The following is an 18,277-nucleotide window of genomic DNA, read 5'->3' on the forward strand; positions in this document are numbered from 1 at the left end:
ACTTTCTCGGACCATAAAGGAATGATGTTGGAAATCAATAATAGGCAGAGTGCCAGAAAATTCACAAATACGTGGAGGCTCAACAACACACTCCTAAACAACGACTGGGTCAAAGAAGAAATTGCAAGAGAAATTAGCAAATACCTCGAGGCGAATGAAAATGAAAACACAACATATCAAAACTTATGGGACGCAGCAAAGGCAGTGCTAAGAGGGAAATTTATTGCTCTAAATGCCTATATCAGAAAAGAAGAAAAGGCAAAAATTCAGGAATTAACTATCCATTTGGAAGAACTGGAGAAAGAACAGCAAGCTAACCCCAAAGCAAGCAAAAGGAAAGAAATAACAAAGATTAGAGCACAAATAAATGAAATTGAAAACATGAAAACAATAGAGAAAATCAATAAGGCCAGAAGTTGGTTCTATGAGAAAATCAATAAGATTGATGGGCCCTTAGCAAGACTGACAAAAAGAAGAAGAGAGAGGATGCAAATAAATAAGATCAGAAATGGAAGAGGAGACATAACTACTGACCTCACAGAAATAAAGGAGGTAATAACAGGATACTATGAACAACTTTACGCTAATAAATACAACAATTTAGAGGAAATGGACGGGTTCCTGCAAAGACATGAACAACCAACTTTGACTCAAGAAGACATAGATGACCTCAACAAACCAATCACAAGTAAAGAAATTGAATTAGTCATTCAAAAGCTTCCTAAAAAGAAAAGTCCAGGACCAGATGGCTTCATATGTGAATTCTACCAAACGTTCCAGAAAGAATTAGTACCAATTCTCTTCAAACTCTTCAAAAAAATCGAAGTGGAGGGAAAACTACCTAATTCATTCTATGAAGCCAACATCACCCTCATACCAAAACCAGGCAAAGATATTACAAAAAAAGAAAACTACAGACCAATCTCTCTAATGAATACAGATGCAAAAATCCTCAATAAAATTCTAGCAAATCGTATCCAACAACACATTAAAAGAATTATACATCATGACCAAGTAGGATTCATCCCAGGTATGCAAGGATGGTTCAACATAAGAAAATCAATTAATGTAATACACCATATCAAAATCAAAGCAGAAAAATCACATGATCATCTCAATTGATGCAGAGAAGGCATTCGACAAGATTCAACATCCTTTCCTGTTGAAAACACTTCAAAAGATAGGAATACAAGGGAACTTCCTTAAAATGATAGAGGGAATATATGAAAAACCCACAGCTAATATCATCCTCAATGGGGAAAAATTGAAAACTTTCCCCCTAAGATCAGGAACAAGACAAGGATGTCCACTATCACCACTATTATTCAACATTGTGTTGGAGGTTCTAGCCAGAGCAATTAGACAAGAAAAAGAAATACAAGGCATCAAAATTGGAAAGGAAGAAGTAAAACTATCACTGTTTGCAGACGATATGATACTATACGTCGAAAACCCGGAAAAATCCACAACAAAACTACTAGAGCTAATAAATGAGTACAGCAAAGTAGCAGGTTACAAGATCAACATTCAAAACTCTGTAGCATTTCTATACACTAGTAATGAACAAGCTGAGGGGGAAATCAAGAAACGAATCCCATTTACAATTGCAACTAAAAGAATAAAATACCTAGGAATAAATTTAACTAAAGAGACAAAAAACCTATATAAAGAAAACTACAAAAAACTGCTAAAAGAAATCACAGAAGACCTAAATAGATGGAAGGGCATACCATGTTCATGGATTGGAAGACTAAATATAGTTAAGATGTCAATCCTACCTAAATTGATTTACAGATTCAATGCAATACCAATCAAAATCCCAACAACTTATTTTTCAGAAATAGAAAAACCAATAAGCAAATTTATCTGGAAGGGCAGGGTGCCCCGAATTGCTAAAAACATCTTGAGGAAAAAAAACGAAGCTGGAGGTCTCGCGCTGCCTGACTTTAAGGCATATTATGAAGCCACAGTGGTCAAAACAGCATGGTATTGGCATAAAGATAGATATATCGACCAATGGAATCGAATAGAGTGCTCAGATATAGACCCTCTCATCTATGGACATTTGATCTTTGATAAGGCAGTCAAGCCAACTCACCTGGGACAGAGCAGTCTCTTCAATAAATGGTGCCTAGAGAACTGGATATCCATATGCAAAAGAATGAAAGAAGACCCATCTCTCACACCCTATACAAAAGTTAACTCAAAATGGATCAAAGATCTAAACATTAGGTCTAAGACCATAAAACAGTTAGAGGAAAATGTTCGGAGATATCTTATGGATCTTACAACTGGAGGCGGTTTTATGGACCTTAAACCTAAAGCAAGAGCACTGAAGAAGGAAATAAATAAATGGGAACTCTTCAAAATTAAACACTTTTGTGCATCAAAGAACTTCATCAAGAAAGTAGAAAGACAGCCTTCACAATGGGAGACAATATTTGGAAATGATATATCAGATAAAGGTCTAGTATCCAGAATTTATAAAGAGATTGTTCATCTCAACAACAAAAAGACAGCCAACCCAATTACAAAATGGGAAAAAGACTTGAACAGACACCTCTCAGAAGAGGAAATACGGATGGCCAAGAGGCACATGAAGAGATGCTCAATGTTCCTGGCCATTAGAGAAATGCAAATCAAAACCACAATGAGATATCATCTCACACCCACCAGAATGGCCATTATCAACAAAACAGAAAATGACAAGTGCTGGAGAGGATGCGGAGAAAGAGGCACACTTATCCACTGTTGGTGGGAATGTCAAAGGGTGCAACCACTGTGGAAGGCAGTTTGGCGGTTCCTCAAAAAGCTGAATATAGAATTGCCATACGACCCAGCAATACCATTGCTAGGTATCTACTCAAAGGACTTAAGGGCAAAGACACAAACGGACATTTGCACACCAATGTTTATAGCAGCATTATTTACAATTGCAAAGAGATGGAAACAGCCAAAATCTCCATCAACAGAAGAGTGGCTAAACAAACTGTGGTATATACATACGATGGAATATTATGCAGCTTTAAGACAAGATAAACTTATGAACCATGTAATAACATGGATGGACCTAGAGAATATTATGCTGAGTGAATCCAGCCAAAAACTAAAGGACAAATACTGTATGGTCCCACTGATGTGAACGGACATTCGAGAATAAACTTGAAATATGTCATTGGTAACAGAGTTCAGCAGGAGTTAGAAACAGGGTAAGACAATGGGTAATTGAAGCTGAAGGGATACAGACTGTGCAACAGGACTAGATACAAAAACTCAAAAATGGACAGCACAATAATACCTAATTGTAAAGTAATCATGTTAAAACACTGAATGAAGCTGCATCTGAGCTATAGGTTTTTGTTTTGTTTTGTTTTGATTTTACTATTATTACTTTTATTTTTTTCTCTATATTAACATTCTATATCTTTTTCGGTTATGTTGCTAGTTCTTCTAAACCAATGCAAATGTACTAAGAAATGATGATCATGCATCTATGTGATGATGTTAAGAATTAATGATTGCATGTGTAGAATGGTATGATCTCTAAATGTTGGGTTAATTTCTTTTTTTTCCGTTAATTAAAAAAAAAAAAAAAAAGAGAAGGGATAATTGGAGATGAAGGGATACAGACTGTACAACGGGACTGGATATAAAAACTCAGAAATGGACAGCACAATACTACCCAATTGTAATACAATTATGTTAAAACACTGAATGAAGCTGCATGTGAGGTATAGGTTTTTTGTTTTTGTTTTTTTTGTTTTTTTTTCTTTCTATTATTGTTTTAATTCTTATTCTGTTGTCTTTTTATTTCTTTTTCTAAATCGATACAAATGTACTAAGAAATGATGAATATGCAACTATGTGATGTTATTAAGAATTACTGATTGTACATGTAGATTGGAATGATTTCTAATTGTTTTGTTAATTCTCTTTTTAATTAATAAAAAAAAAAAAAAAAGAAAGGAACCAGCCCTTGATAATCTGGGAAATTCCCCACCTTTCCAGAGAGCCCGCTGTGGAGCCAGGGCCAAGGGTGTGGTGCAAAAGCCTTTCACACAAAAAAAAAAAAAAAAAAAAAAAAAAAAATGAAGAGAGAGAGAGGGCGGTACAACAGTGGTTCAGTGGCAGAATTCTCACCTGCCATGACAGAGCCTGCCCATGCTGTGGTAGATTCCAGGTTGTCAACTTCGCTAGGTGAAGGTGTCTAGTTTTATTGTGTGGACATGAGCCAATGGCATGTGAACCTCATCTGTTCCTGGTTACATCTGCAGTTGGCTAAGAGGAGTGCCTGCTGCAATGAATGATGTTTGATTTAACTGGCTGGTGCTTAAATGAGAGAGCTCAGTGTAGCACAACCCAAGCAGCTCAGCATACCTCATCTCAGCACTTGCAGCGCAGCCCAGGTCTTTGGAGATGCAGAAAGAAATCACCTCAGGAAAAGCTGTTGGAGTCCAGAGGCCTGGAGAGAAGGCCAGCAGAGATCACCCTGTGCCTTTCCATGTAAGAAAGAACCTCAGTTGAAAGTTAGCTGCCTTTCCTCTGAAGAACTAACGAAATAAATTCCCTTTTAATCCGTCTTGTTGTGTTGCATTCTGACAGCTAGCAAATTAGCATGCCAAATAAAAAAGAAAGAAAGAAGTGCCAGAGAAAATGCAGAGAAAGAGATGTACCTATTCATGTCGTCAGAAACTGAGAGGTACAACCCTGTAGGGGGCAGCACGCTGGTTCCATAGGAGGTGAGGGGGGTGGGGTTGCCACATGATCCTGAAATGCTGTTGCTTAGTATATACTTGGAGAAACTAGTGTGGGGACACAAATGGACATTTGCACACTGGTGTCTATGGAGGCAGTGTTAACAATCTACAGTGGATGGAGGCAGCCTAAGGGTACAATGGCTGAGGAATGAATGAAGCTGTAAGGCACACAACTAGGTGAATGAACTTTAAGGACTGTATGTTGAATGAAATGTCAGAAACAAAGAGACAAATATTATCATGCCTCACACTTATGGACTAACTATAATATAAGGTGAACTGAAGCTGAGAGCATGGGTTATCAGGGTGGGATGTACTATAAAGGGTCCTAGATTGTAAGCTCTTAACAGCAGTCGCATATATTCACGAGCTGTAACTGTTATTTTAAAACTCTAAATGTTACTGAGCTGTTTATTTATAATCTGGTTGATTCCAGAAACTTTGGATATTTATGTGACCCCTGAGACACAGAATTAGAGCTCAGAAGCTATGAAAGTCAGTAGTACCCCATACAGGAACTGTCTAAAAAGTTGAAAAAAGTATCTGACTTCGAGTAGAGATATGAATGAAGCTGATTTGGACAGGACTTAGGTAAACTGGAATACAGGGTAAAGGATGATATCGTCAATATTTTAATACTTCAACTTCTGTGTGAAACCAAAGGGAGAGATGCTCATTTGGTGCAAAATTTATATTCTGGGTAGTACATTTTCTCATTTAATTAGTATGGCCCGTTTAGTTGAACACTGTAAGTACATGGACTCTTGAATAGAGCATGAGACTGTTGGTTTGTCTAGGTTAGTGTGATGAACCGATATATTCCAGAGTGGTTTGGGCAGTGAATTATGAAGTATTTGCAAGATTCTCTTGGGGCAATGGGAGAAAGGAGAAAATATTCAACCTCCCCATTTGAGAATCTGTGATACTCTCGCAAGCAGTGGAGACAACCAATTCAACAGGCTGAGCCCTCAATCTTGGAGTTCGCCCCTAAGAAATTTACTCCCGCAAAGAGTAAGCTAACCCTACTTAAAATTAGGCCTAAGAGTCACCCCCCAGAAAACCTCTTTTGTTGCTCAGATGTGGCCTCTCTCTCCCAGCTAACACACAAGTGAACTCACTGCCCTTTCCCACTATGTGAGACATGACTCCCAGGGGTGTAAATCTCCCTGGCAACATGGGACAGAACTCCCAGAAAGAGCCAGGACCAGACATCAAGGGATTGAGAAAGCCTTCTTGACCAAAAGGGGGAAGAAAGAAATGAGACAAAATAAAGTTTCAGTGGCTGAGAGATTTCAAACAGAATCAAGAGGTTATCCTGGAGGTTATTTTTATGCATTATATAGATACCCCTTTTTAGTTTACGGTGTATTGGAGTGGCAGGAGGGAAGTACCCGAAACTGTTGAGCTGTGTTCCAGTAGCCTGGATTCTTGAAGATGACTGTATAATGACACAGCTTTTACAATGTGACTGTGTGATCGTGAAAACCCTGTAGCTGACGTTCCTTTTATCCAGGATATGGTCAGATGGATAAAAAAAATTAATAGTAGGGGGACAAAGGACAATAAATTGGGTAGATGGAAATAGCAGTGGTCAATGAGAGAGAAGGGTAAGGGATATGGTATGTATGAATTTTTCCTTTTTTCTTCTTTTCCTGGAGGGATGCAAATGTTATTAAAAAAATGATCATGGTGATTGCGCTGGTTTGAAAGGATGTGTGTACCCTAGAAAAGCCATGTTTTAATCCTAATCCCATTTTGTAAAGGCAGCCATTTCTTCTAATCGCTATTCAGTATTGTATGTTTGAAACTGTAATTAGATCATCTCTCAGGATATGTGATTTAATCAAGAGTGTGTGTTAGGCTGGGTTAGGTGGAGGCATGTCTCCACCCATTTGAGTGGGTCTTGATTAGTTTACTGGAATCCTATAAAAGAGGAAACCTTTTGGAGAAATCTGGAGATTCAGAGACAGCAGAGAATGCTGCAGTGCCACAAAGCAGAGAGTGCATCAGTCAGCGCTTTGGAGATGAAGAAGGAAAACGCCTCCTGAGGAGCTTCATGAAACAGGAAGCCAGAAGAGAAAGCTAGCAGATGATGTCATGTTCACCACCATATGCCTTTCCAGATTAGAGAGAAACTCGGACTGTGTTTTTGGCATGTGCATTTCCACTTGACAGATAAACTCTGAACTTCATTGGCCTTCTTGAATCAAGGTATCTTTCCCTGGATACCTCAGATTGGACATTTCTATAGACTTGTTTTAATTGGGACATTTTCTAGGCCTTAGAACTATAAACTAGCAACTTATTAAATTCCCCTTTTAAAAGCCATTCCATTTCTGGTATACTGCATTCTGGCAGCTAGCAAACTAGAACAGTGATGAATACACAACTATGTGATGATATTATGAGTCACTGATTGTACACCACGTGTAGAATATTGCATAAGATTTATCAATAAAATATTAAAAAAAAAGACAGGGAGGGTGAGATATGACTTACTATATAGCAAGCTTGTTAAAAGGAATAATTTGCTTGGATAATGTGCATCAGGTACTGATGCAATTACCACATCCAAGAGAAAAAGAACAGGCCTGAGCTTCTCCGGGAGGATTTGAGCAGACATGTGCTCATTGTGCTCTCAGTGATATAACATATGAAAGTATGTTCAGAAATAAGTTATCAGGATGAAAAAGAACTCAAAACCATGTACGAAAAGAGCGGAAAAACAAGAGATGTACACATGAATGAAGAAAATTTTGTGTAAAACATGAAAGTATTTGAAAGGCAAGACATTACAAAAACATCCATCAGGAAGTGGAAAAAAATCCATTACCTGTTCTGATCTCCCCCTATTTAGTTTTACCTTAACCCACTGTAAAGGTGGTTTGAGCACTTACTCTGGGCGGGATTCTCTAGGTGTGAGGGCACTGCCAGATGGATTGGTGCAGTGCCACTTTCACTAGAGACCAATCACATAAGACATACTTTCTACACCCCCCACTATATCCACACAATCATCTTTCCTGGAAGTCAGCCAGGCTCAAGAGGTATGAGTGACTTGTCCCCAGTGGAAAACTAAGGCAACACTGCTACTGCCACAGCCATGAGCCCACATTCCTGGGCCACAAGAGGCACAAGCCATTCTATTCAAGGGCAGGAAGCACCAGAAAAAAAAAATGCCTGGCTCCTACCTGGAAGAAGAAAATCTAGTCCCAATTTCTTCCCTCAGTGCAGCTGTCATCTACTTACTTGTTTAACCTCCGTCTTCCACCATGGGATTTTCTGTTATTTGTGCTTTCTGTGTGCTTTTCTGTCCTCTCCGGGAGGCCTCTTTCCTTCAGTGATCCAATCTTTAAAAGTCAGTCCAGGTCTATCCCTTCCAAGCAGTCTTCCCTTTTCATGTAAACTAAGAAAAGCTTCCCTCCCCTGGCAGCCCAGTGCTTACCGTCTATCCACTACTATTTGGCAATTAAACTTCTACTGCTTTGTGGCATTTGATATTTAAGTCTTTATGTATTTATAAGCTCCCCAAATAAGGAGTCTAAACCACTTCCATCAATTCCCCCCACACTGCACTGCCCCCCGCCCCCCCACCCCAGGGCTAAACTCTAACGCCAAAACATAGAAGCCTTATCTGCATCCAGAGAGAACTGACCTCATGATATTCTATGAAATCCTTTGGACAAATACCACAAAATTTCTTCAATCAAATGCTTTTAGTTTAATATGTCACAAAACTATCCCTTTTGCAATTCCTTCCAGTTTATTATCTCCCAGCTTCGAGAAATCATTCCATTTAAAAAATCGTAAATGTATCAGTGTGCTCAATACAAGTAAGTTTAATAATCATATCACAAAAATGTCTGCCAAGTTCCATTTAAATATTTTCGAAAAGTTTTTGCTAAACTACTTTATAGTCACTGGCTATCCTCAAATAAATTCACAAGTGAATATTGCCATCACTAAAAGGGTGGGGATTGGATAGAGGGAAATAATATGAATTTTAAATCCAGTATTATTAAATAAAGTTCTATTGTCAGAATATAATAGAAACAATTTCATACTGTGCTAAGGTTCTAGTTTTCTGAAATTTCAGCCTGACAGAGAAATAAAGTAGAAGGTGAGATTAAGTCCAAGGAAAGTTTTCTAAAGCACTTACCTCAAAAACTCCTTCTACAAATTAAATGCTATAAAAATTACAAACACAATCTAAAATTTCAGAAGCCATTTTTCTGTTTATAATTTAATAGAGTTGAGAACAAAATCCACACTGCAAATACATACCCATTTTAAACAAGATTTCAACCCAGAACAATTAAAAGTTCCTAATACTTTTAAGTTGTCTTTGATATTCACATATTCATGGTAAGTAAAGATGAAACCAGTGTTTAAGAAAAACTAGTATGTTCACTTACATTTTTGTGATTAACACACTTCATAAGAACTAGCTCTCTGTAGGCCCGCTTAGCATGAGTTTGATTCTGAAATGGCCGGCTCAGCTTCTTGATTGCAACATTTCTTTCAAGAATGGCATCATATGCTGCACTGCAATTAGAAATTTAAAAACAAAAACAAAAAACCCACCCAAAATTTGTAAAACTGAGTTTATGAAATACTCGTATAGTTTTCCTCACTTTCTCTAAAGATGAATGCAGCTGGCTCAATTTCCTAGTCTCCTATACTTAACATGCTTCTTCTATCACTGTATTATTGCATATTCCAACAACATACAGCAGCTGTTTCTTTTCTTTCTCTTTTTTTGTAACTGTTTCTTAAAATGTTAATGGAGCCAAACAGACAATGGACTATGAAGAGAGAGACCCTGTTTGTCCACTGTGTGTTCCTGAGGATCCACAGTGCATGTAGTAGGCACTTAGTTCCTAGCTGCTTAATGAGCACGCAGACCCATTAGGTAGCACAGGCCAAATGAGTATTTGTCCACACAAAGAAAAGACAGGATGAAGAGCATATGTAGCCAGGAATTCTATGCAAAATATCCCTGCTGAAGAATTCTACGTAAATACATCACTTCTATTGTCTTTGGACACATAAAATGAATTCAGAAAGAGGAAGAGACACATGGGGTTATCTATAACAGAGGGATCTTATACTTTAAAAAGTAAAGCCCTTAAAAATTTGTTTTGGAGGAGAAACTAAACGTCAAGGTATTAAAAAAATGTGAATGTTAGATTTCAGGACATCAGAAGTTACTTCATAATTGTCAATGAAAGCTTTAACTCTGGGTCATTTACATCATATTCATTACTTTTCACATCTTCATCTAAGCCATGACACTGAAAAAGTGGGACCAGTCGTGTATGACAGATGAGAGAAAAAGAAATATAAATAAGGGAAAGCGTCTTAAAATTTAGAATTTTGTTACGAGACTTTAAAAAGTCAGGATTCGCTCCTGTCTGATGCAGGGCCAGAAGTTACGGGATTTGTCCAAGCTTAGCCATTAAAGTTGAATGCAAAATTGAGACTAGCTGACTAGGACATGGGCCCAGGCTTTTCATACCAGACCATGAAATGTACAAATACTCTATATTTCTGCTTATGTAATATTTGAAAAGTCAGTACTTCTGAATAAAATTATTCTCTCACCTAACTGAAAACCTGAATTCGTTTTGTAACTATCTCACCATACTAAATAGGAATTTGTTTTATAACAATCTCATCTTACTAAATGTAGTGTAGAAATATAAATATTAAGAAAAGGTGCTGTATAAATGGACACATCTATAAAATCCATATATACTATAACTGTTGTGTGTATGTACGTGTAAATATATACATATATATGTGCACACCAAGATATAAATACATTAACATTATAACCTTACTTAGAAAATTATGCCTTGCCCAAATTATACACACACACACACACACACACACACACACAAACAAACATTAGGGCTCATTTAAAGTGATTAAAATTTTTGACTTTTCAGAAAAAAGTTTTAAGTCATGAAAAAAAAATCAAAGTAATACTTCAAACTCTAAAAGTTCAAAAGTATCCATTGAATTTTCTATTTTGTATCTAAATAAATTAGATTTCTAAAGGTGCACAAATCAAACATCTGGGGATTCAGAGGTTCTAATTCAGACCCAATGACTAATATTACCTATGGTTAGGGCCCCAAATAATCCTTTTTTAAAAATAAATTTAAACTGAATTTAAAAATTCAGTTGATTCTGATAGCTGCATGAATGTCAACAATTTTTTGCTTAATACTTTTCTGCCTGTTACATAGTAATTTTTGATGGAAATGATTATTTAAAGTGAAGATAATTTATTCCTTAGGACAGGGCAGTCAAGAGGGTTTCTGAAACTATTTTTTTTTCTTTTTAATTCTGGTAGACTAAAGAATTTTAAAAGGGACTTACCTGATGGTAAGTGGAGATATCAAAACAATATATTTTTAAACACTATTAAGTATTTATAAATAACATAATATAATACCAATGACATCCTATAAATGAAGTGAGAAAACAGGTTTAGAAGTTTTAATTTACCAAGAGTCATAAGCCAGCAAACACAGAGCTAGAATTCAGACCAAGAGCTGGCTTTCAGAATCTTTGGGATATTGATTCTATCACATCATTTTCTTAAGTTTAATTTGTGATTGTTTACTTCCTAAAATAAAACAATAATCAGGCAATAACAACTGGTAATTACAGCTTCTGCAATTTTTGATACTGTGAATTACTTCAAGAATACAGAAAAGAGAATAATAAAAATGCCAATGTTCCTATTACACAAATTTGTCGCATCTTACTATTTTACCATAGTTGTTCTGGACTTTTTTTTTTTTTTTAAGAGATTTTATAAGTAAACTTCCCTATCTTTCCCTGTATTCTCAGAAATCAGTATTACCCTGAGTTTGGTGTTTGTGCATGCTTTAATACCATCCTACTTTATATATGCATCCATAGATACATGGTATTATTTTCCATATTATAAACTGTATAAAAATAGTACCATAGTTTATGCATATTGTCCCAATAACAGTACAATGTTGTATATTTTGCTTTTAAACAGAACACTATATTTCTGAAATTATTCGTGTTTATACACATAGCTGCAGTTCAATTTAAATATTATATAATATTTCACTGTATGAAGGATACTACAATTTTTCATTCTCCTGTTACTAGACTCAATGTTGTTTTCAATTTTTGCCATGACAAAAAGTACTGCAAAGAAATGCAAAACATGTGCAAGAGTTTTGCCAGAACCTCAGAGAATTGCTGGGTCATAAACACTTGTGACTTTTTAATAGATTCTGAAACAAATCTGGTTCAAGAAGAAGTAATAAAGATATAATTGTGCTTAAGTGAAGTCTAGAATTCCCCAAAACACTAGCTATATTATGCTAACTTATAGCAAAACTGTCCAAAAGAGTATTTTGCATTTCAGTTTATAAGGAATTATGCTGATCTATAAAGCTTGGGCCTTTGTAAAAAAATTAGCTTGTATATCAATTTTAAAGATACATATGAGCTTTGAAACACATATGGTAAAATTATATTAGCTGACTCTCTTCTCCAAGGTAAAATAAGATTTCTGAAATTCCAGAGTTTCATTATATGAGTACAAAAGTGATGATTAAGTGAAGCTTCTTATCACAGAATTAGCTATGGGAACAGAACGTATATGAAGAATTAGTAAGCATGCCACATTCTTAATTGATATAGACATTTGTCTCGACATGGCGTATGGCCAAGTATTTAATCACTGTTCATACTTACAGATGACACTGCTGACTTATAGTTATGTTTTATGAGTAAAAAGTCATTAATCCTTAAACAAAACAACCAATTACATTATAGTGTTAATTTAATTTACATAGTTTTAATTTTTTGAGACAAGTTAAATATTTACCAAGGTATCTATATTATGAAAAGAGAAAATGCAGTCATTAAAGACTCTTTGCCTAAATTTTAGAAGAAAAAACTTACCATACTATTCCTTGAGCTCCTGAGCCTATAGGTTTTAAATTCTGATATCGTTTCAGGACTGTGAATGTAGAATCTCCAATCTCTACACTATAAAAATTGCTGTCACGCTTGCTTCTGCTCATGATGGCAAGCAATTAATTATAATGGCTTCATCCAAAAATTCACCAAAAAGCTGCAAAATGGAACAAAATGTGATATTAACAAAATGAACTTAATCTTAAAATCCGAATCCTCACTATTAACTGACAGACTGTAGTATAGATTCTAAATCATGGTAAGAGCTGTTTTACTAAAAACAAAAATAGAAAAAAAATACCAGAGTCTAGTTAGCATGTCAAACTTAAAGATGTGAATGATAGTTGAAAAAAAATGTTTACTAGGATACACAATTTCTGTAATCTGGCAGTCACTGGTATCAATACAAATAACTTATTGAAGACTGTAACAAAAGAAAGGCAATGATAATTTAAACATGTTTTTAAAGTCATTTTAAAATTTAAAACCCGTCCTTTCTACATGTTTAGTATAGAGTACGAAACTTTAATTTTTGAGGGAAACTGATGGACTTACATTAAAAAATAATGGTCTCATTTAAACTCTCAATGGAAGAAATGAACACTAACAGGCTAGTGAGTCGGTCAGCAGGCCCTGACCCCACCTACCGAATATGAGTCTCAGAGCATCAGAGGCCTTCACTGTAACAGACAGAAGGCTTCAACCTCTTTACCCAAATAGCCACATCTGAAGTAACACAAGTGTTGAGACTGAAATGGGTGAAAGGATGAGGAGCAGGGTAGAACAATACAAGATAAAAAAGAGAGAAAGAAACATCGAGTATATTAGGATATGAAACACAAAGCAATACTGTTATGAATCAAGTTCTGAAAATAATTCTTCACCACCTGTTGGATTAAAAGTAAAGGTGGTCTTTTTCTACCCATTTAAATATTGGTTATTTGCAAATCTATTAACCATCCTTACTAAACAAAAGTAGCCTAATCCACGATGCATACAAGACAGTGCTAACCTACATTCACATCTCCGCAATAAATCATGAAACCAGTTAGGTCTAAAGAATTACCGTTTTTGTTTGTTTTGTGGTTGTAAGATAATGCTAACATAAAATACATTCTAGATAAGACTTACAATGTGAGTTATTAAACAAATATTTACCGAAGTGCCTACCATGTGCCAGACACTGTGCTCTAACCTAGGCCAGATCTTGGACAGGTTCCTGAACCTCTAAAGGGTTGAATTCTAATGAGAGGGAGAGAAGCCACAGAGGGGTAGAGAGCCAAGAGAGAGGGAGAGCAAGGCTGGGAACAAAAAACCTGAGAGGCTATGACATTAATACAGATGAGAGAGAGAAAATGAATGAGGATTCCTCAGTCTGATGGAGTTAAAACTAAACAAAATCTAAACAAGAAAATCCAAACAGTGTTAAGTTTTAAAATAGAGTTAACTGAGGAGTTAGACAAATGATATGGATAAATTAAAGAAAGAACCAGAGAAATATCTCCAAAATCAGTAACTGAACTAGTATTTGCATAATAATCTTAAGCAGACAGAGGGGCAGAATATTCTGAAATGACATGCTTCATAAATTTGAACTGTACAGGCTACAAGCTTGAAGATAAGGGTTTCAGTAATAATTTAAATACTGAACTATAGGAATCGGACGATCAAATATGAGTACTGGCTATCCAGACCAATCTCCTACCTTAACTCGAATTCCCTCTTCTCTATTAGAGTAGGGAAGAAAGGAAGAAGAGAAGTGGGAGGAGAGTGTGGGCGCTGGGCCCTTCATTCAGCCCCCCAATCAGCGATCCTGAAAGCTGGGTCTGCCCAGTGAGTGGAGATATTAATAAGGGCCTCTCAGAGCCTGAGGACAGACACAGTGGTGTGTTTACCTGCTGGAAGTTCAAACTGGCTTCTAATCAAGCGGTCAAACTCTACGTGCAGGTGACAGTTCCTGTGCCTACCTGGAAGAGTGCACTTCTTTCCAAAGAAAAGTAAAGACCACAAGAGAAATGGGTACTCCAGGGCACTTCACAGAAGCTGACTTACTGTTACCAAAGCAGTTAACAAAAGGAAAGGCTGTGCTTCAGAGGTCCTCAACTGGCTGGAAATAAACATCTGAGTAGATCCAGGAACATGCACCTGGGCAGTTTCCCTTTCTACTAAAAGAATAAAGAAAGGCTTCTTCTCCCTGTTCTCAAAACAGGATGGACCAGCAATAAGAGTGGGGTCCCTGGTGCCCAAATGAAGTCTGAACATAGCAGTCGCAAAGTGGCTGAGAAGTGGCAGCAAACAGAGGCTAAAAGGGTAAGTACACATCCCCAGCTAGAGGATCCCTTGGCTCTAAGAAGCCAACGGGCACCATTTTCATGAATAAGAGGAGACAGAGAAATCTCCACTCATTCATATTCAATCATGCAAATATTTCTGAGTCCCTGAGTCAACACTATACTAAATACCGCGTACACAACAGTAATTAGGGCTACAGTTTGCAGAGCTTGCTGTTAGGACTGAAAAAGAGACCTTACAATAATTAGTGACTGCTAACAATAATTAGTGACTGCTAGAGCCGTGAGAAGGACTATGCAGGGATGGGGAGTCAGGAAAGCCTATTATGCTAATATGGGGTCAGGAAGGGATCCCCCTGAGAAAGTAAGGTATGAGAAAGATCTGAACATGGGGTATGAGTTAACCCTGCAGGAAGAGAAGTGAGTTTTTCAGGCATAAAAAAATCACATACAAAAGTCTTCAAAATTTTACCAATTTTAACTGGAAAATCTTATGAATTTTGATAACTATATTTTAAATCTTGTAAGCACCACAAAAATAATTTCCACCATCTCAAAATATTCCCTGTATACTGAATCCCCATCCCCCACTGCTGAATCCTGTCAACGATGCCTTCAACCCCCTTAGTTGTACCTTTTCTAAATTTTCATTCAAATACAGCCATACAGGGGTTGTAATTTTTTGTGCCCTGCTTCTTTCTCCTAGCCTAAGCATTCTGAGATTCAGCCCTGCTGTAATAAAAAACTACTGATTATTATCCCTTGGCCAGTACTACAACATCTTCACTTTTGCAGCTTTATATTGTTTTAAAATCAGATAGAGTGATTCCTCCAACTTTATTCTTCAACATTGTTTCCAGTTACTTTGCCTTTCTAGATACATTTTAGAATAAGCATGTTATAGCTACAAAAAATACTGCTAGGATTTTTGGTAGGAACAGTGTGAAAGTCTTCGGAAGAGCAACCTTTTAAATTCAGATTTAGTCCAACTGGTGTTTGTTTTTTTCTTTTATGGTTTGACTTTGCACATCTAATGTAAGGAATCACTGCCTGCTGCAAAGCTACAAAGATTTTCCCAAAAAATCTTTCTCCTAGAAATTTATGGTTTTAGCTCTCAAGTTAATTTAAATCTATGCTTCAAGTTAATTTCTATGAATGATGTCAGGTAAAGGTTAGGGTTCACGATTTTGACATGAATGCCCAATTGTTTCAGGATCATTTATTGAAAAGATAATGCTTTCCTCCACTGAATTGTCTTGGCATTTTTGCTAAACGTGAAATGAACATACATGTGTGGATCTATTTCTATTCCATTAATCTCTATGCCTATCCCTAGACCAATACCACAATACCGTACTTTCTTAATACACAGTTCTATAGTAAGTCTGGAAATCAGGTAATTTAAGTCATTCAACTTTGCTCTTTCACATTGTTTTGGAAATGCTGGGTCCTATGTATTTTAGTGTGAACTTTTAAAATGAGCTTGTCAACTTCTTAAAAAACACCTGTAGAGATACTGATTAGAAATGCATTGAAGGGTATATCTTAAACTAGGGAGAAACGACATCACAACAATTTCTAGTTTTTATATACAGAACATGGCATCCATTTCCATTTGTATGAGTATCCTTTAAGTTCTCTCAGCAATGTCTACAACTTCCAACATACCAGGTCTTGCACAAGTTTTGCTGTCTAATGTTTTTGATTAAACTGGTAATAGTTTAATTTTAATTTAGTTTCTTTTCATTTCATTTCTAATTGTTCATTGGTAGTACAGAGAATTACAAATAAAGTCTGTTTAATGATCTTATACTTTGTGACCTTGCTAAACTCACTTCAGAATTCTAGTAGCTTTTTTTGTATTCTTTGAGGTTTTCCACATGCCCAAGCAGTTTTATTTCTTCCTTTCAAATGTGGATGCCTTTGAATTCCTTTTCTTGCTCTACTGCACCAGTTATAATCTCTCATACAACGGTGATAAGTGGTGCAAGCAGACCTCTTTCCTCTGTTCCTAATCTCAAGGGGGAAAGCCTACAGTCTTTCACCATTAAGTTTGGTGTAAATTACAGGATTTTACTAGATCTTGACCTTCTACAGGTTGAGAAAGTACCCTTCTATCCCTAGTTTACTGGTAATTTTATCATTAATGGATGTTTGATTTTGTAAAATGATTTTTCTGAATTTGTTAAGATCTTTTTAGTTGGTTCCTATGGTAAATTACACCAATTTTCAAGTTAAGCCAATCTTACATTTCTAGAGTGAATCCCATTTGGTCATAATATAGTATTCTTTTTATTATATACCTGACTCAGTTGGCTAAAATTTCTTTAAAGGTCTCTGCATCTACTTTTACAGGGGATATCAGTCCATAGCTTTCTTTCATATTATGGAAATGGTGAGTTCATAAAGTGAGATGGGGGGATACTCTCTTTTATTTTCTTAAAGACTTTCTATAAAGCTGATATTATTTCATCCTTAAATGTTTGATAGAATATTTCAGTGAAGCTTCTAAGTCAAGATGAATTTAAATTCCTTACCAAATACAGGGCTGTTCAGGTTATTCATTTCTACTTAAATGAATTTTGGTAGCTTGTGGCTTTCAAGGAATTTGCCCATTTCATCTAAGTTTTCCAATTTAAAGTGTATAGTACCTGTAATCACGTCCTCTCTTTTACTCCTATTACTGTAATTTGTTTTTCTCTTTTCTTCCTTATCAGCCTGTTAAAATTTTATCAATATTATTGAACTTTTCAAAGATCCAGACATTAGTTTCCATGATTTTCTGTATTGTTTTGCACTCCTCTATTTTACTGGTTTCAGCTCTTTATTTTCCTCCTTTTGTTAGTTGTGGGACTGCTATTCTCTTCCAGTTTCTTAATGAAAGCTGAAGTTACTGACTTAAGAACTGCTTCTATAATACAAGTACTTAACACTATAACTTACCCTTTAAGCACTGTCTTAGATATACCTCACATTTTTTTAAATCTACATTTAATAACAAATGGCACACTCGTATAAAGTTACCTTTACTCCAAGTCCTATTTCAAGTGTTTTGTAAATATTAACTATTTTAACTTCATAATAGCACTATAGGGTTTTCTAGTTGTTTATGGCTAGAGGGCCAATCCAGTCCCTGCTGCTACGTCTTGGCTAGAAGCTTAGGTCCCAGTTATTTTCATTTTGTCTGATGTATCCTTACTTTATCACAGAGAATACTGCTTTTCCATCTTACAGAAGATGAAACTGAGTCTT

The 18,277-nt window shown here is 36.1% G+C and overlaps 1 protein-coding gene across 6 annotated transcripts in view; it reads right to left on the reverse strand.

The window, feature by feature from the left end:
• Nucleotides 1-18,277, reverse strand: part of MAPK8 (mitogen-activated protein kinase 8) — a 135,668-nt gene that overhangs the window by 43,186 nt on the left and 74,205 nt on the right. For 5 of the 6 annotated variants that reach the window (XM_077124669.1, XM_077124668.1, XM_077124667.1 and 2 more), the window contains 2 exons: nt 12,720-12,891; nt 9,173-9,302 (listed from right to left, as the gene is read on the reverse strand). In XM_077124669.1, the coding sequence (XP_076980784.1) occupies nt 9,173-9,302; nt 12,720-12,841 (252 nt within the window). In that variant the 5' untranslated portion in view covers nt 12,842-12,891. Of the gene's footprint in view, nt 1-4,377; nt 8,267-9,172; nt 9,303-12,719; nt 12,892-18,277 lie in introns of those variants that run through there. The other variant, XM_077124672.1, reaches the window with a different exon arrangement.

The sequence above is a fragment of the Tamandua tetradactyla genome, chromosome 13 (assembly GCF_023851605.1).
Source record: "Tamandua tetradactyla isolate mTamTet1 chromosome 13, mTamTet1.pri, whole genome shotgun sequence".
Taxonomy (NCBI): domain Eukaryota; kingdom Metazoa; phylum Chordata; class Mammalia; order Pilosa; family Myrmecophagidae; genus Tamandua; species Tamandua tetradactyla.